Here is a 27,398-nt window from a genome sequence, read left to right as displayed (position 1 = left end):
CGCGTGCCAGAGAGAGATCGCTGGAGCAACTGGCGTCTTCCATGCTGCCGCAAGGGTGAGTTTAGCAGCACCAAGGCAGAGCCAAAGAATCTGCTTGTCGGCTCTTGTCTGATGCTCAAGGTCCGGGTCCCGAAGTCCGAGTAAGACATGTTCCATTGAGGTAGATATTGGATAGCCAAGTATGTCCTTGAGGTGGGACAAAATCTCCTCCCAATAAAGGCGAATGATCGGGCAGTCCCACCAGATGTGGCGGAAGTCCCCCAGGAAACCACAGCCTAGCCAGCAGCAGTCCAATGTGGACGGAAAGATGCGGTGCAGTTTGGATGGGTACAAGTACCAGTCCATCATTGTTTTGAGATGGGCTTCCCGCAGTGCCACAGAGCGATTATGCGCCGTGATGTCCCGCCAGAGGCTCGCCCATTCGGCATCAGGGACGTCTCTTCCGAGCGTCTTCTCCCAATGTCCCATATAGCGTGGGCGGGGCGATGCTGCCGTAGTGAGCAGCAGCTTATAGAGAAAGGAGATGGCCCCCTTCATGGTGGCGGTGCGCAGGAGGAAGGCCTCGAAGGTGGAGGGCGGCCTCGTAGCTGCATCGCCCACCCCAGCGGAGGTAGCCCAGTGGAGGAGCTGGAGATGGTGATATCTCTCAGACGGGGGGATCCCATAGTCTCTCGTGCAATTAGCGAAGGTAAGCGGAACGGTACCGTGGAAAAGATGAGTAAGTGCTCGACAGCCTCCCTCGCGCCACAATCGGAAGGGGCCCTCTTGCTATGCGGGGGGGAAGGCCGGGTTGAAATGAATGGGGGTGAAGGGCGACGGGAACGTCGTCCAACGATCATCGCCCGAGACTGTGTCCCATATTTTCAGCACCGTGCTGGTGGGGTACTGATATAGGCATTTCTTGGCCCATCTCCCTTGGGCTTCCAAGCCAGATCCCATATGGACCGACCCGCGACACTCCTGTCCATATGCAGCCAGTGTTTTTCTGAGAGTTGCTGGGACCATTCCACGAGGACTCGCAGTTGCGCCGCCTTATAATACCTGTGCATATCAGGAAGACCCACTCCCCCCTCTGACCGTAATCGGCGCAATGTAAAAAAGGAGAAATGGGCGCGCCCGTCTTGCCAGATGAAGCGGAGCATCAAAGTTTTGAGGCGTCTAAAAAAGTCTAGATCCAGCGGTATGGGAAGGGCCTGAAAAAGGTAGAGGAACTTAGGGAGAAGAACCATCTTAATGGCGTGTATTCTGCCTAGCCATGAGATGTATTTGGGCCTCCAGCGGGCTAAGTCAGCCCGTATGGAAGTCAGCAGCGGAGGGAAATTTGCAGAGAATAGACCCCCTACTGTAGGCGTCAAGTGGAACCCTAGATACAGGAGTGAGCCGGTCGCCCAAGACAAGGGGGTCATAAGCCGCACTCGTTCAATTTCAGCCAGTGACAGAGTGAGGTTTAGGATGTACGACTTTCCAAAGTTAACCTTAAATCCGGCGACTTCCTCAAACTCGGACAGGACCCGCTGGACGTGTGGGAGCGAGCGAGCAGGTTCCTCTATAGACAGTAGAACGTCATCCGCGAAGAGCGAAATCTTATGTTGCTCTCCTGTGAAGGGGAGGCCTCGAATCCCCTCATGCTCCCTCACTGCCAACGCTAGAGGCTCAATGCTCAGCGCAAAGAGCAGAGGAGAAAGGGGACAGCCCTGCCGAGTTCCGCGGAGTGGGAGAAAAAAGGGGACAAGTGCCCATTAACAGACACCCTGGAGCGGGGAGTACTGTAGTTCGCCCGGACCATCGTAATGAATGTATCCGAGAATCCGAAGGCCGCTAGGGTACGAAACAAAAAGCCCCAATCCACCCGATCGAAGGCCTTCTCCGCATCTAATCCCACCAGCACCGCTGGGATGCGGAATCTATTGGCTTTTTCGATCAGGTGGATCACCCGACGCAAGTTATCATGGGTCTGTCGTCCCGCGATAAAGCCCGACTGATCCGGGTGGATGAGGATCGGCATCAGATCTTGGAGGCGTCGTGCAATAATATCTGAATACAGTTTCGCATCGATATTTAAAAGGGCAATCGGTCGGTAGGAGGAGCAACTAGCGGGGTCCTTCCCGGGTTTAGGAATGACCGAGATCACCGCCTCGGCCATAGAGCCGGAGATGCCGCCCGTCTCGGCCATCGCGTTGAAGAGATCAACTAGGTAGTCACAGATCTCTGTGGAGAATGTCTGATAAAAGAGGGCGGTATAACCGTCTGGCCCCGGCGCCTTGTGAGGCTTCAGGGCTTTGATGGCGTCTAGAATTTCCTCCCGGGAGAAGGGGGCCGTTAAGAGTTCGTTCCGGCTCGCAGAGACTTGAGGTAATGATAAGTCTGCCAGATAGCACCCCTGCGCTTCAGGATCGAGATCATCGCTTCTATAGAGGTCAGCGTAAAAGCGGCCAAACAAGGCTGCCTTTTCCTCGTCCCGGTGGAGTGGGTCTCCCGCTCCGTCCCGCATGCTCCCAATGTATTCTCTTTCACGTTTGTCTCGAAGTTGTCGGGCTAAATGTCTCCCTACCTTGTCTCCCTGCGCGTATGAAGTGTGGCGCAGCCGCAGTAGGGTAAATTCCGCCCTGTTGTTGTAGTGGGCCCTCTGCTTCCCCCGTACCGCCGTAAGGGGGCGAAGGGTGAGTCGGGAGGGGTTTAATTTATGCGCCGATTCCAGGGAGGCCAGCTCAGCCTCCAGCGCCTCCCGTTCCGCTCTCCGCAATTTGTTAAGATTAGCGTTTAGGGCGAGGCATGTGCCCCTCAAGGAAGCCTTGCAGGCATCCCAAGTAGTGAAGATAGAGGTGTCCGAAACCGGGTTAAGGGCCCAGAAATCTCGGATGGCCGTCCGCAATGCCTTACAAGAAGTGTCATCTCGGATTAAAGCAGCAGGGAAATACCATTTGCGCAATCCGTCTCCCCTCGCCGACCAGCGCAACCCAAGGACCAGCAAGCTGTGATCTGAGACTGAGAGCGGAAAGATGCTGGAGTCGCGGACATCGCCCCGGAGGCCCTGGCTTAGAAAGATATGGTCTAGCCGGGAATAGGAGCGGTGGACAGCAGAGAAGAAAGTGTAGTCTCGGGAGTGGGGGTGCAGCACGCGCCAACTATCAATCAGGCCCATTTCACCAATCCTACGCTGCGTGGTCGTGGAGAATGAGCCGGCATCAGCCCTAAGAGTGCCTGAGCTATCCAGGATTTTGTCCCACACTAAGTTAAAATCTCCGAGGAGAATCAAATGACCCTCAACGAAGTTCTCAATTTTACGAAACAGATCCTGTAGAAAGCTATTCTGCCCTGAATTAGGAGCATACACCACCACAAACGTACAAATCCTTTCATGCAGCAGTCCTTTGACTATCAACCAACAGCCCTCCCTGTCACTCTGCATCCCCATTGGTTGAAAATGAAGGGCCGCTCGAAACAGAAGGGCCACCCCTCTGTTTGGTGGTGGCCGAGGACCTATAAATAAGCGGAAAGTGCCTATGCCTAAGACAGAGCTCATCCCTACGCGCCAAGTGGGTTTCCTGTAGGCCCACCACATCAAGCTGATGATCAGTCGGGTATTTCCAAATTTTTTGTCGCTTTTGCGGAGAGTTCAGGCCCTTCACATTCCAAGTAGCAACATTAAGTGGCATAGAGAAAAAGTAGATTCACCCGCACTGCAGACATCACAACTAAGCGCCTCCCTGAACCCACCAGCATACCAGCCCAAGTTCCCCAGCCCCTCCAGTACTCAGCGCTCCTCTCACCGATACACCCCACCGCCTCCACCTGCAGCCTCAAGTTTCTCTCCTCCCCATCACTCCCGGGGCTCCCCAAGAGCCTCCCAATGTCGCGGGCAGCAGTAGCATAAGGCGAAGTACAACCTCTGTAGAACCCCAACTCCTGGGAATCAGGGAAGAGCTCCCCAGCAGAGTCAGCACTCACAACAATCCACCCATTCCTGTCATCACCACCACTTCGAACAACCCACCCGACCACCCCAACCCCCAACCCCACCTCCCCTTCAATGATCCCGCCCGCATTCAACTCTTCCAAACCCCAACAACCCTCAAAAGCGGATTCCAACAGTCCCCCCCCTCAAATGACCTCCAGGTCTCTCCCATCCCTCCCCCTTCCCAGCCCCAAACCAAAAACAGAAAAGTCTACTTAGCAGTCCCATCGGGGAACAGGTCGTAGTGGTCCTCTGGGGTAGGGGATGTGGTGTCCAAGGTGGGACCCCACAGGCCACGGTACGGGGTGTCTTCTCCAAAAGTACACTGAGACCCACGGTACCTGGCATCACGTGCCCCTCCGGCACCAACCAGCCGGCGGCTCAAAGATCAAGCGGCACCGGAGCTTTGCTGGGACGACGCCAATGTCGCCGAGGCTACTGCATTCCCTCTCTCCTGTAAGCTAGCCGCACAATCAGGTCTCCCACGATCCGTGGCCGGGCCTACTCTCTGCCAAGAGGAAGAGCGCCTGCATCGTCGCGGCGGCGATCTGCCAGACTCCTGCGAGGGAGTCTCATCATCCAGCCCCAACAGTTCTTTTGCCACCTGTAGAGAACGAATCTGCGCAAGTCTGTTCTCCCACCGGAAGATGATGCGGAAGGGATGCCCCCATGAGTAGGAGATGTTGCGTTCCCGGAGGAAGGTGGTCACCGGGCGGAACTCCCGTCGCTTCTGGAGGGTCGATGCCGCCAAGTCCTGGTACAGCTGCGGATGATGGTCTCTGAATTGCAAGGAAGAGATAGTTCGCGCCTTCCGTAGGATCCGCTCCTTCAGCTGGAAATCATGCACACAGGCTAGGATGTCCGGGGGCGGCCCCCCACCTCTTCTAGGGAGACCGACCCTGTGCACTCTGTCCATTCTGATGTCTTGAATATCAGCGTCGTCCAGAACCTGCAAGAAGAGAGCCTGGACATAACCCCGCAGATCGCCCGCTTCTCCGTCCCAGGGTACCGCCCGAATACGGATGTTGTTCCGGCGGGAACGGTTTTCCAGATCCTCCGTATGGGCCTGAAGATCTAAGTTCTGCTCCGTGAGCCGAATTATATCTTGCTGCAGCTGATAAACATTGTTTGCCACGTTCAAGTCGTGGTCCTCCAACGTGGCCACTCTCTCTCCGAGCCCGTCCACGTCCCTTCGCACTTCACGGAGGTCCGACGCTAGCTGGGCGCGAAGTTCACTGATGTCCTCCTTGATAGAGGCGAAGAGTTCCGTCATGAAGGCCTTGGTTGCAGGGGCCTCATCGTCTGAGTTCTTGGGCGATACGCTGGGTCTGGGGGACGGCGGTTGTTGAGGATTCTTTGCTGCGCCATCTTTCCCATGCTTCCCCTTGCGCAGCGTGGAGGACATCGCAACACCTCCGGGAAGGGTAGCAGTCACCTTTCCGGTATCCCCAAGGTCTCCTCAGCCCTAGCGCTGTGAAAGCAGGTTGTGTATCGGTCTCTTCTCGGTCGGGGTCTCCAAAGGGCAGGTCTCAGTCTGTATCTCAGGCGTCCGCCTCAGGTATTCCACCACCGGGGGTGCGGCGCCGATTCCACTGCCAGTGTCCAAAGGGCATGGGACCTCCCAGGCTCACGGTCCCGGCATATGTCCGGCTCCGCCGCGGCCAGCCGTCGTCGCACAGCGCATGCCACTCACTAGGCGAGTTACACTGCTCCCCAGCTGGCCCCCAATGAAGGTCACCTCCGGGATGGACCAGCACCTCAGGGGCAGAGGCGTGGCGCAGGCAAGGGGGCGCTGGGTCCCCTCCGGAGGTCCCCCCCAGGCGCCCGAGTCTCAGGGGACTGCTCTCCAACAGGGCCGTCCCAACCTCCTGGGCTCTTCAGGGACGGATTGGGGGAAAAGATAGTGCTGGTGCTGGGGCCCCTGTTAGCTGCTGAACCTCCTGTACGATATCCACTCTTCGGCCACGATGCACCTCTACCCTTCGCTCAGATCAGCTCCCCAGAGCGGGGTAGGCGTTAGCCCAAAGATCTGGAGTCCCCTCCGCCGCAGTGCTACCCCTGCGTCCCCTTCCTCCACTCGCTGTGCCCAGGGCCCGAGCCCGCCGAGCTCCCAGGTCCGGGGGCACGAGACCCGAGCTACAAGGGTCCCGGGGCTCTCCTCTAGACCTCTTCCAATCAAGCGAGGACCTCCGTCGACTACCACTCCTCTGCAGGGTGCGCCTCAGGAGCTGATACGGGCGGGAGATCACGTCCGGCCCGCACCGTCAGGTTTGCCGAAGCGGGGTCGGGGGGGGGGGGTGAAGCCCCGAGGCCGCCGCACTCACCATGGCCCGCCGATTCTGCTCGTGAGCGCTCCCCGCTGTTCGTCGCTTTCAGTGGGGTGTAGGGGTGCTGCGGCGAGGGTCGGCCGCTCCGTCTTCGTCCCAACTCTGGCAGTACTCGCTCCGCTCAGCCGCGGACCGGAAGTCCGGTGCCTCTCTGCACGCAAAGCCGGGGATTGCTAGGCCGCATATCGCCGCCGCGGCTATCTCCACCTCCGGGTCACCGTGGTCGCACCCGAGACTCCGGATCGGACCCCTCCACTCCGGGGGTCACTGCAGGTCCCAATCGGGTGAAAAGCAGGCCGCCTCTGATGCTGGGACAAAGCTTAGCTTAGCTGGGCTTGGCGCCGGAGGGACTCGAAAGAGCGTCTCACTCCATCGCCATCTTGGCCACGCCCCCCTGCTTCCTGCTTTTTTAAGGGAGAAAGGTGGTCTAACGAGTTAGAGATCCAACTATCAAACTGCAAGAAGTCTGATTCAGCTGCTCCTTGTAAAGTTGGAGGAGCGGAGCTAAGAGACTGGTCCAGAGCTTCCTTGACCGATTCTGCCACTTTCTTGCCCTCTCCTGGGGTAGAGGTACTTCTAGTCTGTACAGAAGGATCAGGAAACACAAAAGAAATATTAAAATGATGGGACCAAATCAACTGTTCTGACCGAAGTTTTATTGTTCGGAGCCCAAACTCTTTCTGGACCCCTTCATGGTGGCTGCAGGGAATGGGTTCTCTCCCTGCTCCAGTAAGCAAAACACGTAATCTTGCCATTTCATTTTCGAGTGAACTTTTTCCTCATTGTGGAATTGTACGGTGTTATGTTTCTTTAAAAATGCAAAATAAAATTGTAAAAAAAAAAATAACAGAACTATACCTTGGGATTGTCCTTATTTCCTAAGGCAAAACTGTTGTCTCTACCAGGTCTGAGGACCTTTCTGTAGAGAACCATAGGTGCTGCAACACTCTCTGGTGGCTGGCATTGACTTCCTCAGGCGGCGGCTTGTTCCAGGTCTTGCTGCATCTGACCAAAGTTCAATGTCCTCTCACCGATGACATTTGGAAATTGGTGTGGTCAACTTTGTCTTCGGGCTCTATTTTGGGGAGTATGTATGCGTCTTTTAAAACGGGTATTGCCCATTTTTGTCCATCCAAGTAGAAAATAAGTTGAAATGGGGACCTCCTCTGTGCTTAATGTTCTGAGAGCATAGAAAATCAATAACTGGTCAAAAGTTTTTTTAAGCTTATGTCACCTCACCACAGATAGGTTGGGAAGCTAAAAATGTGGGCCATTGTATAGGATAGCCCCCCCCCCTTTTGAGTTGTATCCATGACTTGTTTGTTTGAGGCACTTGGGAGGTTCTGTGGCTTCTGCCTTTAAGGGTGGGTTCTGTGTCTGGACACTCAAAAAGATTTAAAGAAGGTGGAGACATATTTGCTCATATCCCTTGATTCAATTCTCAGGGCATTCCCTCAATACGAAGATTGTTCTGTCTGCTATGGTTTTCCAAATCCTCACATTTAGGATTACATGTTGTTCCACAAGCAAGAGGATACGTTGCTTGAAGTCTTTTACCTACCTGTCCATGCTTACTTTCAGGAAATTCCTCTGTATCCGAAATTTTAGACCTCAGGTACTTTTTGATCTCAGGTGGACTGATATTAAGTATGATGGTTGATGAAACCAGCCTCATTGGGCATCTCACCACTCGTATAAAATGACTGAGGATCTCCTTCCAGATAATTGTCAGTATATGAAATGCCCATAACACATGTAACATATTGGTTACCAAATATATTTGTCGTGAAGGTGTGATATGCCATCCAATCAAAATGTTTTATAGTAGTTCTCTATTCTGCAAGCTGTTACAGACGGAAGCTGTTACAGACGGAAGGGACTTTCACTCAAAGCTTACAATGATTAAAGGATTTGACGTCACAACGTCACATCATAGTAGTGAATCCCAGAGCATTCAGAACCCATCCTCTGACCAACGCTCAAATATATCCTTCACAAGTTGATTCTGTCAGAGGTTATTTTTAGAAATTGTTTCAAGAGAAGGTACTCTTCAATTACATTTCATGACAAAACTAGACACGCATTTGTAGAGGTCCACAATAAGTGGGCTATATAATACATCAATTATAATTAATGCAGAAGAACGGAGTTCCATAAAACAGTAATATATGTGGCAAGGCACAGCTCATGAGTAGTGAAAAATAGTAAATACTGAATTAAACATTTTACAGGATTGGTAAGCACATAGCATAGTGAGAGTTTAATTGTATTATAGGCACACTGTATTAATACAAACGTTTTTCCAGGTCGTAGATTACTACATCCAGGCATCAATTAGGTCGACGCGTGGTAAACAAACTGCTTGAGAACCAGGTCTCAAACATGAGCATGTATTGTGGATACACCCTGTGTGACGAAGACATTGCTCCAATAATTGAAAGTGAGTCCCATGTTTGAACAAGATAATTTTTCTACTCATTTTTTGCACATTCCCCTCCTCCAAATTTCTTTGTCAAATAGGGTATAATCACCATACATGTTCTGATGAAGACCCAGTTCTAAAGTAAATTATATACCACAGGTCGAAATATCTACATTATACAGAATTGATGCATTGATGTAGTAATCTGTTAAAACTTGGGTGCTAATATAATTCATCCAGACAGCAACTGAGTTCTCACTAGGCTACATGCTTACCAATCAGGTTTATTAATTATTTAGTGTTCACTTATTGTGTACTCCTCATGAGCACTACCCCACCACATATATTACTGCATTGTGGAACACAGTTCGTATTATGCATAACTTATCATTGATGTATTATATAGTCCACTCATCGTGGACCTCTATGAACGTGTGTCTAGTCTGGTCATTAACGTACATTAAGAGTACCTTTTTTTTTTTTTTTTTTTTTTTTTAACCCCTTAATTGCTGCCGTCGGCCAACGGTCGTCACGGCCACTACCTCCCCAGTGCTGCGCACGACCGTTGGACGTCCATTCAGCACTAGTTCCAATGGACAGCGCAGCACTGGGGAGGTTTATTTACAAGCTCTAAAGGGGTTAAAGACTTTATTTGCATTTGCCAATAGTACATTACAATATTACGTGTAACATAATGCAGTCGAATAGTACGTAATAGCTCAATTACAGCGTTACACAGCTAGTTAGCCGACAACCCACCGGTCCGGCAGCGTGCGTTGCATCAGTACGCATGGCAGTCAGAAAAAATTTCTTACGTCGAGTGTACTTCATCTTCCTTTTATAAAATTACAAACAAAACTGTAGACTCATTATTAACAGATAGTCAGTTATAGCCAGAGCAATGTTGCTATAGGGTCACCAGCCGGTGCACAGATCCCAAAGTACTATCCCATCCCTCCCGAACGCAGTCCACCCATTACCCCTATTGCCCGGTTCTCTATCCTTCTTTTAGCTCCTCCCCACACCCTAAGGTCCTACTCGCCCATCTCCTCCTCATCTTCTGAGCTATCCTCTTCTTCTTCAGAAAGTGGATCGCATAAGTCTCCTCTGTATTTGTTCCACGACTGCCAGATCATAAAGAGTACCTTTTTTTGGCCTCTTCACCAATCAGAAACAATTACTGAAAATAACCCCTGACAGAGTCAACTTGTGATTATAATTATACATATCCTCCAGATTCTGAGGAATATCAGGATACTTTAGTGCCTTAATAAATAACTCCTACTTCAGCATTCCCGGCGCAAAATCTAGATTGCCCACCAACGGCACAAAGGGAGAGGGGAAAGTGATCAATTTTCAGCGTCTCAAGACCATGTCCCACACTTTCATTGTAGGCCTTTACATTTCTGTGAGTCCGCATACTGGGGTCTCGTTTTCTTTGCTAGCCAGGGTCCAGCCCATGGAGTGGGGCATACCAATGCTGCGTCCACGTGGATCCAGCGGTGCTCAGGCTTGCTTAAAAACCACTCAAATTGGATTCAGAGGTATGCTTCCTGTTAATACTCTGATGTTGGGTAGTCCCAACCCACATGAGTGCCTGTTTGTTTTAATGATTCTTTTATTCCTGTGCCTTTTTGATCCCCCACATGAATGTATCAATAGCTTTCTGCAGGGTAATTATTTCAGTTTCAGGTAAGTACCTATGAGAGGTAAAGAAGAATATTCTGCTTTACTACATCTACTCTACCCACCCATGATAGAAACATGTTGCTCCATTTATGGAGATCATTAATAATGGCATTAAGCAGCCTCAGATAGTTACACAAATATAATCTACCATATTTGGGTGTTATAGAAATCCGTAGGTATTTAATTTTCTTTGGGGCGCACCATGGGGGAATCACAGAGGAGAGTCTTCTTCCAACTTATGGCCACACCTAGCATCTCAGACCTTTTAAGGACCACTTTGAAGCCAAAAGGCTTCCCATAAGTCTCCAAAATGCCCATAGCTCTAGGGACCGATTGCTCCAGTTTCACTAGTGTGAATAGGACATAGTCAGCAAATAGGTGTATTTTATACAGAACATTCCCAAAAAACATCCCCCATATACCTGGATGTGTTTTGATAAAGACTGCTAAGGGCTCAGTTGCCATGACAAATAAAAGTGGTGATATCCCTGCCGTACTCCCCTCTTTAATAGAATCTCTGCCAATCCAAGGGCATTGACCAGTACTTTAGCTGTTGGCTGGGAATAGTTATCTCCTATCCGAGCGATCATATTAGGAACCAGACCAATCACCTCTAACACATGAAAAAGAAACATCCAGTTGACCCTGTCAAACACTTTTTCAGCATCTAGTGACAGGAAAGCAGTTAAAGTTAGCTTTCTCAAACAGATGGAGCTCAGCCAACGTGTTTCGTTCTAAACCGTGGGAACTTTGTCAGGGCTTGAAAGATAATATTGGTAAGTTCAATCTTCACAGAAAAATGGATATCCTTATTCCAGTTCTGTGTGCCTTAAAAGCTTGCAATTCCTCAAGGCATCACCATGCCCGTTAAAGAATACCCTGATACGTATTCTGTTCCTTCCTCCTGTGTTGCAAATAGAATACGTATCAGGGTATACGTATCAGGGTATTCGATAACGGGCATGGTGATGCCTTGAGGAATTGTGAGCTTTTCCGGCACATGGAGTTGGAATAAGGCTTATCCATTTTTCTGTGAAGATTGAACTTACCGATATTATCTTTCAAGCCCTGACGAAGTTCCCACGGTTTGGAACGAAACGCGTTGGCTGAGCGGTTTGTTTTATGAGGAATTGTATTCGATGGAAGAAAAAGTATGAGTAAAGGTTTTTGAAATAACCAGACTGACTGGACCTTATCACCTGGCACACCTCCCTTTTCTTTATGGATTAAAGATCTGGAACACGGGCACAGCACACGGTGTTGTAGTGATATTGCGCAGGACTCTTGAACAATCGAAACTACCTTGAGGTGCAGATTGGAAGGTCCGCTGTTGGGTTCTTTTCATTTGATGAACCTATTAATTATTATTATTTTTTTCCTTTCTTTAGTAGCCCGAACTCTAATGGAGAAAGAACCTACTCATTTTTAAACAGCCTCTATTTCAAAGATTTCCTGAACGCTAGAAGATTAGGAGATGTTTTGATGTATATTGGCAGAGCATTTCAAGCATTTGTTGCTTCCCATGCAAAGCTTCTGCCTCCCTAAGCAGAACTTTTAAACCCAGACACCACAGAAAATGTGGATGATGCAGACCATAAGTTCCTGCCTGGTATGTACCATTTAAAGCAGTCTTGGAGAAACGTTTGTCCTAGGTCATTAAGTGCTTTATAAGCAATGCCGAGTGCCTTGAAAAAAATCCTCTGTCTTATGGGAAGCCAGTGTAGTTCCTTAATGCATTCAGAAACAGAATGATATTTTGGAATATTCATTTGCAGTTGAGGTGCTGCATTCTGCAAAGTTTGCTGTTTGTTCATTACATAATGGAGAGCATTAAAGAGCAGGTCATTGCAGTAGTCACTTTGCCATCACTAAAGAAGTGACAGGCGTTTTCTGAAGATTTGCTGGCATATTACGGAAAAATCTTCTTTAGTGCCCTAGTGTGAAAAATGCAGAGGTCACTGCGCTGAGATGGTCGATTTAGCACAGTCTGTAATTAAACAGAAACAGTTTTTTTCTTTTTTTACAATTTTATTTTGCATTTTCAAAGAAACATGACACCGTACCATTCCACGATGCGGAAAAAGTCTCACTCAAAAATGACATATGTTTGCTATTACATACACCCATACCAAAGCAACATATCTTCTCCTCCCAGTGTTTACATGATAATTAAATTTCAACTAAGCCTTCCTCAGAAGCGGATGAGGACATAATGTGAATATTAGATGCACGCAATGTTTTGGACATAGTCATATGAAGTCCTCCTGCCCTCTGTAGGCGCTTGATGTGAGTACTGAAGGGATGCCATATAACATCAGATTTGGCCACCCGGCTCGGAGAATAGCTATCAATTTCTCCATAGCATACAACGTCCGAACCTTCCCCAATACAGGTTCAAAGAAGGAGGTAGTGGTTGCTTCCGCATCTGCACACGCACAAACGAGCCGCGGAGAGCAGATGGGAAATGAAACGGCACTGCGGGGTTGTCGTGGAAAAGATTCTATCAGCACCTGGGTCGCCCAGAAGAACTGCGAGTGGTGCCAGTGGGAGATGGATGTTGGTGTACTCTGGATCTCAACCCAGACCATTTGAATCAGCGGACAGGATCACCAGGTATGGAGCAAGGTGCCTGGTATAGTTCTGTTTTAAGCTGAGGGCAATGGGGGCATTGAGTTCAGGCCGGGCAGCAGGAAATATCTAGGCTATATATATGGCTGATGCTCCATGGACGATCTATAGATGACCTGGGAGGTAACAGTACTCCATCCTGATTGGATGCCTTTTGAAATGGTAAGAGTGAGAGCTGACTTTGCTCCAAACTCTGTTTGATTTAACTTTTCGAGTTGAGATATGGTAGCGTGAGTGAGGGGGAAGAACGGGGAGTTAAATATTAGGGGGAGGTAAAGAGGGCTGGTTGGCCACCCACCTCACCTGCGCTACCTACCACACCCACAGTTGACCGAAACCATTTCTGAAATTCCAGGAGGCAGCATAACCTAGACCCTCTAAACTAATGTGACTTAGAATCACTTTGTATATTGTATGACAACGGCATAGTCCCTCGAAGTGGATGCATAGTTTAGAAGATTTCAAGGAGAGCTAAAGCACCTAACCGCAGATATTTGCATGCTGCAGGAGACTCACCTACTACCTAACTCAGATCAGCATAGGTTCCGCTCCAAACACTTCCTGATTCAATTCAGCAATGCAGCAGCACCAAATAGGAAAACAAGGGTGGCGGTTTTGTTAAACTCAAAGCATGCATTCGTAGAGCACCACACTAAAGCAGAACGGGCAGAGAGATAGGTGGCAATGGATGGTCACTGGGAGGGTCACCCCATTTTACTGGTTGTTCTCTGTTCTCTGTATGCAGGACATGAAGTCTTCCTGAGAACAAGCATTTGCAATGCAATAGGTCTCGCATTAGGAAAGTTTGAGCTATTGGTATTGTAAATGGCAAAGTTTTTATTTATGTTTTTTTTTTTAAATACCTAAATTAATAGCTTTGTCATTTACAATGCCAATAGTTATAACTTTCGCAAATGTGATACCTATAGCATTTGTAATGCAATATGTTTTGTATTTACATGGTCGCTGGAGATACGAAACACCAAGCCCTCAGAATTCATGCAAACGGAAAAGCTGCTTAACTGCATTTGATATGTTATCGCCATTCATAAATTGAGGGCGAGCATATGGCAGGGGGGGGAAGGCGCTTTAAAATGACTGCATTAAGTAACAGCTTTAACTGGGTCTCTGCTGTACCAAATGAGCTCGTCGGCTTAAATCGCTGATTGATGATTTCAGTAAGAGTATTTGCCAGACGCTCGAATGCGTTCATTAGATGTGCGCGTGGTGAGCACATTTTACCCGGAATGAGGAAATGCGGCCATTAGTGAGGGGGTTATACGCTTCCGTTCTGACTGGTGGATTTGACGAAGGCTCGAGACTCACGCGCTGAACCAGAGTAGTCACGTGGTGCTGGGGCATAGAAAGGGCCGATTGTGCTTGGACTCCTACTTCAGCAGATGGGCATCAGGCGTGCAAGGTGGACAAAGTGCTTATGAAAACCGGTGCACTTCAATCGAATCGCTATTCCCTGTCCTCTGCTTGCGAATCTGTGGGTTCACAAAATGTTACGGAGCGGAGGTCCCTGAGCTAATTAGCAGAGACAACATTGAATGAATAATTAATGCCAAACTTCATAATGGGTGAAAATTAATGCCAAACTTCGTGAAGGACGAACACTTAGTTGGATCAACTTCTTCCTTGATGCTAATTCTCATTACTCTAAAAGGCCACAATTCTTTTCCTAAACTCTCTTCAATGACTGCTGAGAATTCGCAAGCCTCCTGAAACGTCTCACCATAATAGTCTTTTTTTATATCTTAATTTCGAAAAAAGGTTCCAACACTGCACAGTAAAATCAAAATCAACACCATAAGCCTACTGAAGAAATGACCAAACCGGAAAAGCGCGCTTGGCATTGGCACGTAACTCATGATTTTCTGAAACCTGTAAGCAGAAGCAATGGCAACTGAAACACACAAGGATACAGATGTGAGAGCCCCCAATGTAAACAAGTTAAGCATTCGTTGCAGTTTTCTCTTACCTTACAACAACTGCGAGGGCAGGGAAATCTTCGCGTGCTGCAGTCCGTCCAGAGCTCGCGCCACCGGCCTGCGACCAGGAAGTCAGGCAGGCCGGGCGGGACAACCGGAAACAGGAAGTAGGAGGGCGGGAGCCTACCCCGCCTCCCACGGAAGAGCCGCGATTGTTTGGAGCACCGGAGCAGGCAGGAGCCTACCCTGCGCCCCGGTGCCGAAGAAGGGAGGAAGAGTCCTGCTGCCGGTGAGAGCCGCTGCACCAAGGAAGCCGGTGAGTGGGGCTTCGCTTTGTTGCTGGCCTGCGAGGGCGGGGGGGCATGTGTGTGCGCGCGCGCGCGGCGGCGCGCGGCGGGCTGTGTATGTGTGTGAGCGTGCGTGCGTGTGTCTTGAAGTCTGTGTGTATGCGTGTGTGACTGTGGGGGAGGAGGAGGGGCTTGCCTGTCTGGGTGTCTGGGTGCCTGCGTGTCTGTGTAAGTGCGTGTGCGCGCGTGTGTGTGTCTGTGTGCATGCATGCGCGTTAGGAGTATGGGAGGGAAGTGCATGGCGCGGCGCAGGACGGAACGTGCGCGTACGCGCACACAAATCCAGGAAAAAAGCACGTACCACTTTCTTGTCCGTCCTTCCCCCCCAGACTGATAACTATACGTCTCCAGCTGGACACATGCATCCTTCGGATGCATTACCAGCGAGACCCAAAAAGCATTCAGTAGCTGGTTGGTGTCATGAATTACCCACTATTAATAAGAGAACTTAATTTAGTTATGAGCTAAGTCGCAACAAAGGTTAGTGGGAGCACCTGAGCTTTCAGGGGGTCAAAGAAGATACCTTTTTGCTGGTGGACATGGGACTCATGGATGGTTGTATTAACCGGACACCCTCTATGCATGAGTTGTCCCACCCCGTAGCTGCCCACCAAACATATACCTGTATCGACTACATGATAAATGTTTGTTACAGAAGGAAGAAGAGGTTGACCAGTTTGACGTTATTGGATAATAGCCCTCTGTTCATAGCCATTCGGTAGCACAGAGTCGACAAGAAACAGTGAGGCAAGGGCTGGCAACTAAACGATCATCTGCTGAATTTCCCACCAGCAGTACATGAGGTCAAGAATAAAATAATTGATTACCTTACCCTGAATGTCATGGGTGATGTAGGAAAAGGAATAGTGTGTGATGCTGTAAAAGCAGTGATCTGAGGTACATTAATACAAAAGATGTTAGATGGAGACACCTGAGAAAACGTACTTTCATAAATCTGCATTTATGGGACTCTCAACACACACCAGCAGTGTAGGGAAACCCCTTGCCAATCAAAATGGGGGAGACCTGGGTATTTCCCTTGTCCAGAAGCAGTGGGGAGATATTTTTTTATAAAAGGCATTAACCATGCCCAAAATGCATGGGGCGGGTATATGAAGTTCTATACAGGTGGCACTACACACCAATCTGGCTACATACATTTGACAATTCAGAATCGAAGGCAAGCTGTAGGCATTGCATAGGCATTGACACAATCATACACATACTTTGAACCTGTCTGTAGCTTGTACACTTCGGGAGAATATACTGTAGACCATCACTTCAGCTTTCGGGCACAGATCTAGCTAGCTAATATAATGGGGATAACTTTAGAGGGAGTGTACCCATTCCATGCTAGTGGAGGTAGGATGCCATCTTACTTGCCCCTTGCTCCTAAACAGACCATCTTGGCACTATAGGGAGAGCAGTGAGTTCTGACTTCTCATCAGCAGCTACAGAGAATGTGGGTGTTACTGGGTCATGAGACATTAATTTATAATATGGCAGGCAAACATTATAAATTAAATAGGCTATGAACCTCTATCTAGCACTCCTCCGCAGAGCCTATAGAGACCTAACCTGCCCATGAAGATTAAGAGCTTTAGGGTTAACTAACAGATGTCAACCTACACGTTCCAGATGACAGTGAAGAGTGATGGAAACAGGTGTGTTTGAATTACTTTTGGTGCGTAGGCGCACCCTTTGTGTATATTTTCAAAATCCAATAAAGCTGTTGAAATATAAAGTTTGTGTGTGTACCCTAATGGGCGCATGTCTTCATCCTTGCAATGGCCATGTTAATACAAGTTCTTATTTTTCCACTTGTGTTGCTTTCTTCCTGTAACAGAGCCCAGGATAGCTTAGGACTAATTAACTTTGAAAGAGTTCATAAGCAGGTGCAGTAGGTCAGTAGTAAGTGCCTGCTCCAGAGATGTTTGCATCTTTTGAATGTCACACATTTTACTACTGGTAGGGCTGGCACACCCTTTGGTGTCATGGTAGTCGGTGCAATAGATGCTGTTTGGATTGGATAATAGCACTTATGAATGCCTTTAGATCATTTAGTTGATGATGTGCCATATATATCTAGTTAGGTATTAGCTGCTAATGATCATTTATGATCAAAGAGATGGTACAACTTTTAGAACATGCATAAATAGGCAGGTGAACCTATATGTTAATGTGCTCTTTGGAAGTGGTTTTATGATGGATCAATTGGATATTTTCACTCAATGCGTTCATACAGTTTTCATTTTATGATGCACCTGAAAACAGATATCCATAATTATTAGTGGTTACCCTTGAAATTGTTAATGTCATTATATTTCCTGGAGAATAGTCCCATAGGTGGGATTAGGTTAACCTAGTATGCTGGTGGTGCAAGTTACATCGCATGACTGCACCACAAAATTGAAAGGTGTACTTTGTTGATATTTAGTTGTGTAATAGCTTTCTTTTTCCTTCTATCAAAAAAAATATTTTTAGGGTTAACTATGAACAGCTTTATCTGTCTGGAGGACTGCATGGCATCAATAGTGTACTACTTATTGTACTTTTTCAAAGTGAGGGGACTTTGGGTCAGACCCCCTCATCCACTGCCTTCCATGTGTTTTTCATGATTTTCTATACCTCAAGTGGACTGTCCCTCAATAGCATGGTATTTCATGGATGATTACATTGTCCCATTTGTGTTCCCACGTTAGGTTTTGGTGATGAGAAAATAAGTAGTTCTTTTTTTTAGATGACAGATGCAACACAATCTAGTATTTGTTCTTTGACATACATTTTCATTGCTGATTTATAGATTTTTTTTGTTAGGAAGCGCATGGGATGCATGGCCTGTTGTAAAGAAAGCTCTATCCACTAATTACTCTTGCACCTTAATTTGTTTACATGTTGAATGGTCTGTCTGTGTTTTTTGTTCGCCAAATAAATACATGGACACACTAAGGTCTTCATTACAAGTTTGGAGCTAAATTCCAATCTCTGTTCAAACAAGAGTTTACACAACGGATCTGAATTAGTAGTCGTGTGATAATGAACATTCCTTCTGTTTTCCCTTGATATATTCTGGCAGGTCAAACCTGCTGGCATTGGGGGAGGGGGGGTTGCAGTTTTCTGGCAACGAGGCAAAACATATGAATTTTGGTGTGTTGAAAACGTATTATGCGTCTTATCTCATTATCATGTTGCGGATTCAGAATAGGAGTTATTTACCACACATGGTAAATACCTGACCCGGAGGTAATGGTATTTACCATATGTCCTGAATAGCTTACCTGATTCCCCTCACACTTGCAGTGAGGGGCATAGGCTTTCTTAAAGATTCAACGAAAATACTATCTCTTTGTCAAAAATTCTGTGCAATATTTATTCATGCATACCTTTTAAATTTACCACTTACAATGCTAACCTCAACAAACACCTTTTCGTAACACTCTTCTTCTGGGGTACAGTTTGTGATTCTGCTAATGCAATCCATTCAACATAAGGGCACATTCTTTTGGTTTAAATTGTTGTGCCCAAGGTGTTGTTTGCTTTATTGTGGGATTTTGTTTTCAATGGTAACCAGGGGCAATATATAGTGTTGTCCAATTGTTACCAAACCTATTGGTTTTACCGACGCTTGTTGCTTTTTAAGCTGCAAGGGTTCTCTTGGTTAGAGGTCTCCCCTGTTGTATGTCCACTTTCTCCAAGATCCCTCGATCTCTCTTTTCCTATTTCACTCTTATTCTCTTGTATTACCTGCGAATATGCAATGTCACATCGCATGCGATACAGCGCATGCCATTTCAATACAGTTGTTACAATGACCACATTGTTACATTGCATACCTTTATAATGCAAGTTGTTACAACAACTTGCTGTAGGGGGCGGTGGATGTTTGAATAGTATAATTTATTATGCCAACTCCAGTCTGTGCAACAGTAGGGAAGGTGTTGGATTTTAAATCCAACACCTTGTGCCCCCTACAGCAAGTCATTGTAACGACTTGCGTTGCAAGGGGATGCGATGTAACAACGCAGTCATTGTAACAACCGCATTGTAACGGCATGCGATGTATCACATGCGATGTAAAGGATGTCTCCCACTACCTGCCCACGTACCTCCCTGTATACCTGTTTGTCATTTGAGGGCAGATGAGATATCGCACTCTGCTGGAAATAATAGTAGCTTCCTTGATTGACACATCCTTAAGAGGAATTGGATCAAAAACTTGGTTTTGATTACCAAACAACAACATTACTTACACAAACACAGGACCAACACTGAAAGTGCATGTCATAAATCTATTTACTAAGTACACCGACTCCTATTGCATCAGGTGGTTAACATGGAAGCGGATAACATAAGTAGAAAAACAGAGCTCTTGGTCACAAAGTGTCATTAGGCAACTAACTATTCATAGTTTTGACATGTAAATTTCCACTTGTAGATCTCTAAGCCTTTTGTGCAAAGTTCCAGAGAAATATGTGTCTGCTGTCCTCAAATATCAGAGATGCTTGGTGAAGCAGTGGATTTACTCTGGTGAATTGTTTTATACCTGTCCCTTTGTGTATGATGAGCTGCTTTCTAATCTCGGTTGCTGTGTGCGAAAGATGGAATAGAGAAAATGCGCAGGCTCTGTCAGAGACTTGTCTGGTGCTTGAAAGGGAGAAATCTTCACCGGGGTGACTGAAGTGTCTTTATTGATGGTGTTGTGATCATAATTCTGATTTACCACTTGCTTTATTTGCAGCTATTTGGGTTTAGGTCTGAAAGCCGCTCGTCTCGCAACATTGGGAGTCTCAGCAGAAGGCGGTAAGAAATACAAACTGCAGGAAGACCTATTACAAGCTGAATTTTTCACCTCTTTTGTTCAGTTTCTTTTTTGTCCTAATAGTATACTTTTGCTTGCCACTACCATTTCCTCCCATACCCACTTGTATGAAAGATTCAATAAACTTTACCGAAGATCCGGCCAACCCTTAATCCAGCTACTCAGAGGCACAGATAGAAAGACTCCTTAAATATTCTTAGCTCCCCTTCACATAGCATAAAGTCTGATCCCAAACTAACAATAGGTGCTAGATAGCAGCCCTAAAGAGCCAGGTCTTAAGAAGACATTTAAAGATCTGTATGCCTGCGGTGGCACAAGGTTGCTGTGGGAGTGTATTCCAGTCTCTAGCGAGCAAATAGGAACATGAGCTACCTTTCCACTTTTTCCTTCTGAATCGAGAAATTCTCACTAGCAAATCAAGGAGCTGGAGGACCTGAATGACCTGGGTGGTTGGAAAGGGGTGAATTTTTTGGACAGGTATTGAGGGCCTTTGGGGAAGAAAGCTCTGTGTGTCAGAACCAGACCTTTGAACCTCACACATTCTTTGATGGGCAGCCAGTGCAGTTCTTTTAAGACAGGTTAGATGTTCGTTCTCCTAGGGAGTCGCAACAACAGCCTGGTGGTGGCGTTCTGCACCAGCTGTAATCTCCTCAGGAGGTAGGCAGGTAGACCCCAGTATAGTGAGTTGGCATAGGCCAACCTAAAAGTGATCAGGGCCTGGATCACTATTTTTTGCTGTGTAAGAGGGAGAAGGTAAAGGAACATTTTAAACATCTGTAACAGGCCAAATCGGGTACCTATTACCCCTGCCCCCTAGAAGAAGAGTTGTCAAATTTCACCCCTAAGTTACGCGCTGCACTACGGCATGACCAGCACTGACCGTGTCCAGCTATGTTATGTTATGTTATGTTATGTTATGTTATAAAAGTTTTGTATAGCGTGCGGCTACTCAGAAGAGTGTCCCGACGCTTTGAATTGCACACTAACACAACAGGGAGATAACATAAGAAGAAACCAGAGAGGAAGAAAAACCTAACTAGGGGCCAGAACTAAGAGATAAAAAGCCAGGTTTTGAGTCCTTTCCTAAAGGCCAACAGATTGGGAATGCTACGCAGGGGCACAGGCAGTTTATTCCAAAGCTGAGGCGCTAATAGTTTAAAAGAGCGGCCACCGATACGGGCTCTCTTCACGCGAGGAACCACCGCAAGGGACAGGGCTTCAGACCTAAGCGACCTGGCCGGACGGTAAAAGGTCAACCTTTTCTGAAGATATTTTGCTCCGGAGGCGTGCAAGGCTTTGTGTGCCAGAGTGAGAGTCTTAAAAATTATCCGCTTCCGGACAGGGAGCCAGTGCAGGGCCTCCAAGAGGCCTGAGGCTGTAGCACGGCGAGATAGTCCAAAAATGGCACGTGCTGCCGAATTCTGGACAACCTGTAACCGTTGGAGCAGGTATTCTGGCAGGCCGAGATAAAGGACGTTGGAATAGTCAATTCTCGAACCTATAATCGCCTGCACCGTGATCTTCCTATGTTCCTCCGATAGCAGGGGAAGGAACTTGCGTAGCATCCGGAGTAACCCGAAGCAGGTCCCAGTGAGACCGATTACCTGTGAGCGTAGTGTGAGGCCATTGTCGATCTTGATCCCAAGGTTTTTAGCTACCAGGGACGAGCATGCTGGTGGAAACATGTTCTCAGGCCACCACACTTTCCAGTCCGGATCCGTTCTGCACCCGAAAAAGAGGACCTCGGATTTATCCGAGTTGCACTTGAGGCAGTTATGATGGAACCATTGAAATACAGCCTCAAGGCAACCCTGGATCCTACCTCCATCGAAGTCCGCACCCCTCTCGCAGGTGAAGAGGAGCTGGGTGTCATCGGCGTAAGAAACGATCTGGGCCCCGAAAGACTCCGCCAGTGCTGCCAGAGGGGTCATGAAGATGTTAAATAAAGTTGGGCTCAGGACAGAGCCCTGAGGAACTCCGACACCCAATGGCAACATCTCGGCGGAGCAAGCCGAAGCCCAGACCGTTTGTCGACGGCCTGCCAGGAAAGATCGAAACCACTGGAGCACCGTCCCTTGGAGACCAATCTCAGAGAGTCTTACAAGAAGACCCTCATGAGGGACGGTGTCGAAGGCCGCCGACAGATCTAACATCACCAGCATCGCTCTCCCGCCCGAATCCAGCACCTCCTTTATCGCCTCCGAGACTTCCAGGAGAGCCGTCTCGGTGCTAAGATTGGTGCGGAAACCCGACTGGGTGGGGTGCAGTAGGTCGTGGGACTCCAGGTAATCAGCTCCCCTGGTCTTAAAAAAAAAAAACAGTAAGTCTCCTGCATCATTAAATCCATGATCCCAGGAGAACTCACCATTTATTAAAGCATTTCTAGCTAGAGCTCTGTTCTTCAGCTAGAGTGCAGGGTCATCTTGTGGTTGATTTTATGGGCGCATTTTGTGGGCTAAAAAAAGTTAAGAGGGACACAAATAATTTTCTTTCTAATTAAACTTTATTCATTTTTTTAATTTCAATCACTTTTATTAACCATTGCAAATTGTGAATTAATTAAATATAAATCTGATCATAATTATTGGTGATCTTTTTTTACAAAGACAATAGGTCTGCTTTAAATATGTCGACAAGCTAACCTATTGATAAAGCCAATAGGTGTTCTGGCCTTTGACAAAGTCATTAAGATTGTCTTGCTGGGATTGGGTGCAGGGCCGAACCGCAAGCCAGGTTCTGCACCCAATCTAACAACACGCATGGCCAAAGGACGTGCTCAGTGGGGTGCTAGCCAACCCCACTCCTCGCACGTCGATCAACATATTACTTTACATTAAACAAAACATAGAAGATAATTGAAAAAAACAAAGGTTAAAATGACGTTATAATCAGGAGTTGTAATAATAGGTTCTCTTCCAGGGGATCTTCATCAATTGTCCTCAGCACTGCATGGTCCTCTCCAAACGCAGTTTTCCTGGAGCAATTTTAAAATTGTACATATGTTCATCTAACTCAGTACAGTAGTACATCGCATATATCTACGCTGCCTAAAGAAAAGGCTAACAAGAATGGCTAGCTTAATTTTATTTTCAGTTTAAAAAAGAAGCTATTGACATAAAAACTAGTCACTGAAATAAGATTGACTACAGAAAATCTTCCACAAACCTTTTTATAAAGCCATAGTCTCCTCTTTGGAAATTTAGGATTGTCCTTTCTAAATTAATGGGACACCGCCCTCTTTTGAGCCCATCCTTAAAACTTCTCTACAACATCTTACATGGAATGCGGCTATCTTAGTCGCTAATACCTCAGCATGCAGAGTAAGTGAAATTCAGGTGTTATGCGCTACTGAACCATACACAGTATCCCATAGTAATGGAGTGGTAATGAGAACTCATAACAGATTTCTTCCAAAGGTAGTCTCTGTAGAAAAGTGCCCCTTTTTGCATGGTTGCCCCCCACTTTTTGCCTAATGTTGATGCACTATGACCGAGTGTGCCCTGGGTTCCTGCCAAGCAGGTACCCAGGGCCTATAGTCTTTCCCTAAACTGTACTGTTGCGAAACCTGATTGGCAATTGTCTGGCCACATGTAAGTCCCTTGTGAAATGTACCATAGGTACGAAGGGCACTGTGGCTAGAGAAGACCTCTAAGGGCTGTAGCATTTATTGTGCCACCCTTAGAGGCCCTGTACCTTTACACACACCCACTGCCATTGCAGGCTGCGTGTTTTGGTGCAGAACAAAGTGAAGAATCGACATGGCACACATCCCTGTGTACCATGCCTACAAACGACTGCCCTGGCATTGGTAAGCCACCCCTCTAGCTGGGTGCACTCTACTGTGTCTAAGACCATTCTTAGATATTGTGAGTGCTGTAATGCCATAAAGAGTATATGGTCTTGGAGTTTGTCATTACGAACTCCACAGCACCATAATGGATTTACTGAAAACTGGGAAGTTTGGTATTAAACTTCTCAGCACATTAAACCCACAGTGATGCCAGTGTGGGATTTAATGAAACATGCACTCAGGGGGCATCTTAGAGATGCCCCCTTAAAAATGACCTAACTCTAGTGTCCTGGCTGAGTGACTGTCCACCGGTTGCCCCCATCAGACATGTTTCTGGACCCCTGGGCCGAGAGCCTACCGCTCTCGGCGTCCTGAAACAAATCCCATGCTGGGATGAGGTGCCAAGCCTCCTCCCCCAGGATGGGCAGGGTCCACGAAGTGGAAGCTTCAAAGGCTTGCCGTCTCTGTGAGCTACCCAAGCCATTTGCTGCTCCCAGCAACTGGCCTCCACAGGGTTCTGACCCCCACTTTGAGCTGGAAAACCAAGTTAGGTGGAGAGGTGTGCCCACCTTTGCCAACTCCACCCCTCAGGTGAGGGAGGGGAGGTGAAGCACAACTTTCAGTCCCCGCCATCTTGCAGATGGGAGTACCCAGCCACCCAGAGCGAGGCTTATTCCACCTCCCACCGGAGGGTGGCATAATAGGGGGTGTACCCACCCCAAAGAAGGGACCCGTTGGTCCAGACCTGTACCTACCTGTAACGTCCAAAATGTAGTATTTAGGGGCAACCCTGAACTATGCCTCCTCAGACAAGACGAGAGAAGAAGGACCGAAGAAGCTGTGCTGAAAGAAGAAGAGGAGGACACAACTGACTTAGCCCCAGCCCTACCAGCCCGTTCCCATCTCGACCTGCTCCAGCAAAATCCCTGTGTCCTGCAGCCCCCAAGAACCCGGTGGTCCTGCCCTGCCTTCCCAAACCAGACTTTGTCCCCCGTGAGCACCAGATTTGCTCACCCACAGACTCTCTGGCTCCGGCCAAATCTGCGAGTCTGCACCCGACACACACGGCCCACGTTCGAGTGACCCAACACCACGATCCTGACCTTAGATCTGGTGATGCCTGACCTGCCTCAAGTCTCCAACCGACACCTGCAACCCCTTTCTGAAGGATTCCCCCGACCACGAATAGAGCCGGTAAGAAATCACCAATGCTAAAAGACACCCCTGCACCCGATGTCCCACGGCCTTGGATGGCCCATCCGAATGTGTCCTGGCATCCCAAGACATCCCAACTTACTTCTCCAACCAGTGGTCGCCTCCAGAAGATCTTTGTCCCTGAGCCTGCAGTGTTTGTTGCAACCGGAGAATCCCCATTCAAAACAACAGTGCACCGATGCCAAAACAGCACCCTGCACGCGGCTGCCCCTGTGCCGCTGTGGGTGCACCTTGAGTGCTAAATCGGATCCCCTTTGCCCTGAGCCAAAGTCCAGGAGCTTTACTTCCACAACCTTGTGGCCTTCTCGTGAGCAGCCACCAACCTTGAGGCTTCCTTTTCCCCATTGGATAACATTGGGCCTCAGCATTATGCACCCGACCGCCCTAGTGCCACTGAGGGTGCTTTGAGAGTGCATCCTTGACCTTGGGGGTACCCTGGTTCTAACCCCAGAAAACCAATTCCTAAACTTAAGTACTTTTCGTTAAGTCGATAACCGTTTTCTCCCATAGGACTGCATTGGCTGCTTTCTTGTGAATTGTTGTGTGGGGAGTTGGTTTGTTTGAAACCCTGAGAAACTGCATATATACGAAAACTGATTTACTTACCTTTTATCTAGGAAATGTCCCAGTGTGATATGTAGTCATATCGCACTGAGTAGAGAAAGTAACTTGAAAAGTAACGGTAAAGTAATTCAAACTGTTTTATAAACAAATAACTTAGCTGTAACCAATCCAATTGCATTCAACTGCGTTCAAACTGTATTTAACTGCATTATTCTTTCAAAGTATTATTATACTTACCTGTACCAGGCCTGGCTTGGTTCTAGAAAATAAAATACAACAAAATAATATTTTTATATAAACAAATTGGTCTGAGTTAAATCTTTGAGTGTGTGACATCATTACTTACCTGAGTGTGTACCATAAATGCTTAACAGTACCCTCTGATAAAGCCTTACTGCTCGCCCACGTTACCACAAATAGAGAGTCAGATATTATCAACTTTTTTTCTTCTGCCTACCTTTGTGGTTCCTCTGGACTCCGTGCACACGATACCTTACTTTGGTATATTATATACAGACCCAGCTTCTCACAGTCTCAGAATTCCATATTAACCAAATCATTTCGTTACTTATATTTTTTCCAAATTCCTCAACTCCAGCAGAGAAATTTCTACATTCTCTTGACTTAAAAAGAGTCCTGAAATTCCGTCTCATCAAAACTATACAAAAATCAGACTGTCTTTTCGTAAATTATGGTCCAGTAAGAACAAGCTTACCCTCATCAAAACAACCTATTTCTAGATGGATAGTCTTATTTATACTGCTTTCATACCAGCTAGCTACGAAGCCATTACCTGGTAGACCTACAGCTGCAACCATAGGCCTTAGAAATGTTCCCATTGCAGAAATCTGTAAAGCTGCTACCTGGCGATCTGTTCATGCTTTTACTAGACATTACTGCCTAGAACCAGACTCCAGAGTGGATACTCAAGTGGGGCAGGCTCCTTTGAGGAACCTTTTCGGGTGACTGTTGGGGCTGTTTATATTTCATGTCCTCTTATTTGTGGGATGAGCTTAGTGTTCTAGTCAGTTCTTATGAGTATTGTTGAGGATCGTTAACAAACAAAGGGGGGAGAGAGAGAAAGGAAATCAGAATGGATTCGTTCTCCCTGAGCCTATATAAATAAACAAACAGAATCCACTCCTTGGGTTTTAGGTGTATCCTCCACAGTGGGGAACACCCTTCTTGTTTTTAGGTCCCCTCACACCATTTTATTGTTGAGGATCCCCTGGAAGAGAAGGAAAAGTTACTTACCTTGAATTCTAGTTCTCGTCCAGGGGAATTCTAATCTAAGTCATAAGCAATCCTCTTACCTCCCAGGACAAGGGTATAAGCAGTTAGCAATTCTTTACCCAGTGTACTCTCAAATCATTATTTTCTAATTGTAAAAATGACCTGCCCTAACTCTCACCGGTAAGGCAAGGTGGGATGCAGAGGGATTTGTGAAGTACTTAAAGTGCAGTGTCAGTTTTTTTCTACTATGCTTTGCATTGCAGCCAATTGACTAACAATGTCACACCTTCCTTTTCCTTTTCTTTTAAAAAACGGTTTCTGAAAAATTGTCTATGAGCAATCTTATTTCAGTGACTAATTTTTACAGTCAGTCATTATACTTTTATTCGATACATGTATCATAAAAAGTACAAACATACAATACATACATGAATATTAAAACCATTTCATCATAAAAAAAAGATACATTTAAAAA

General features: G+C 47.2%; 1 protein-coding gene across 4 annotated transcripts in view; it reads left to right on the top strand.

The window, feature by feature from the left end:
• ENTPD5 (ectonucleoside triphosphate diphosphohydrolase 5 (inactive)) overlaps positions 1-27,398 on the top strand; it is a 372,723-nt gene that overhangs the window by 247,120 nt on the left and 98,205 nt on the right. For all 4 annotated transcript variants that reach the window (XM_078659868.1, XM_078659869.1, XM_078659871.1 and 1 more), the window contains one exon: positions 20,041-20,102. In XM_078659868.1, the coding sequence (XP_078515994.1) occupies positions 20,041-20,102 (62 nt within the window). The remainder of the gene's footprint in view (positions 1-20,040; positions 20,103-27,398) is intronic.

Source organism: Lissotriton helveticus, chromosome 9 (genome assembly GCF_964261635.1).
Source record: "Lissotriton helveticus chromosome 9, aLisHel1.1, whole genome shotgun sequence".
In the NCBI taxonomy this organism is placed as follows: Eukaryota; Metazoa; Chordata; class Amphibia; order Caudata; family Salamandridae; genus Lissotriton; species Lissotriton helveticus.
This window is presented reverse-complemented; position numbering and strand designations above follow the sequence as displayed.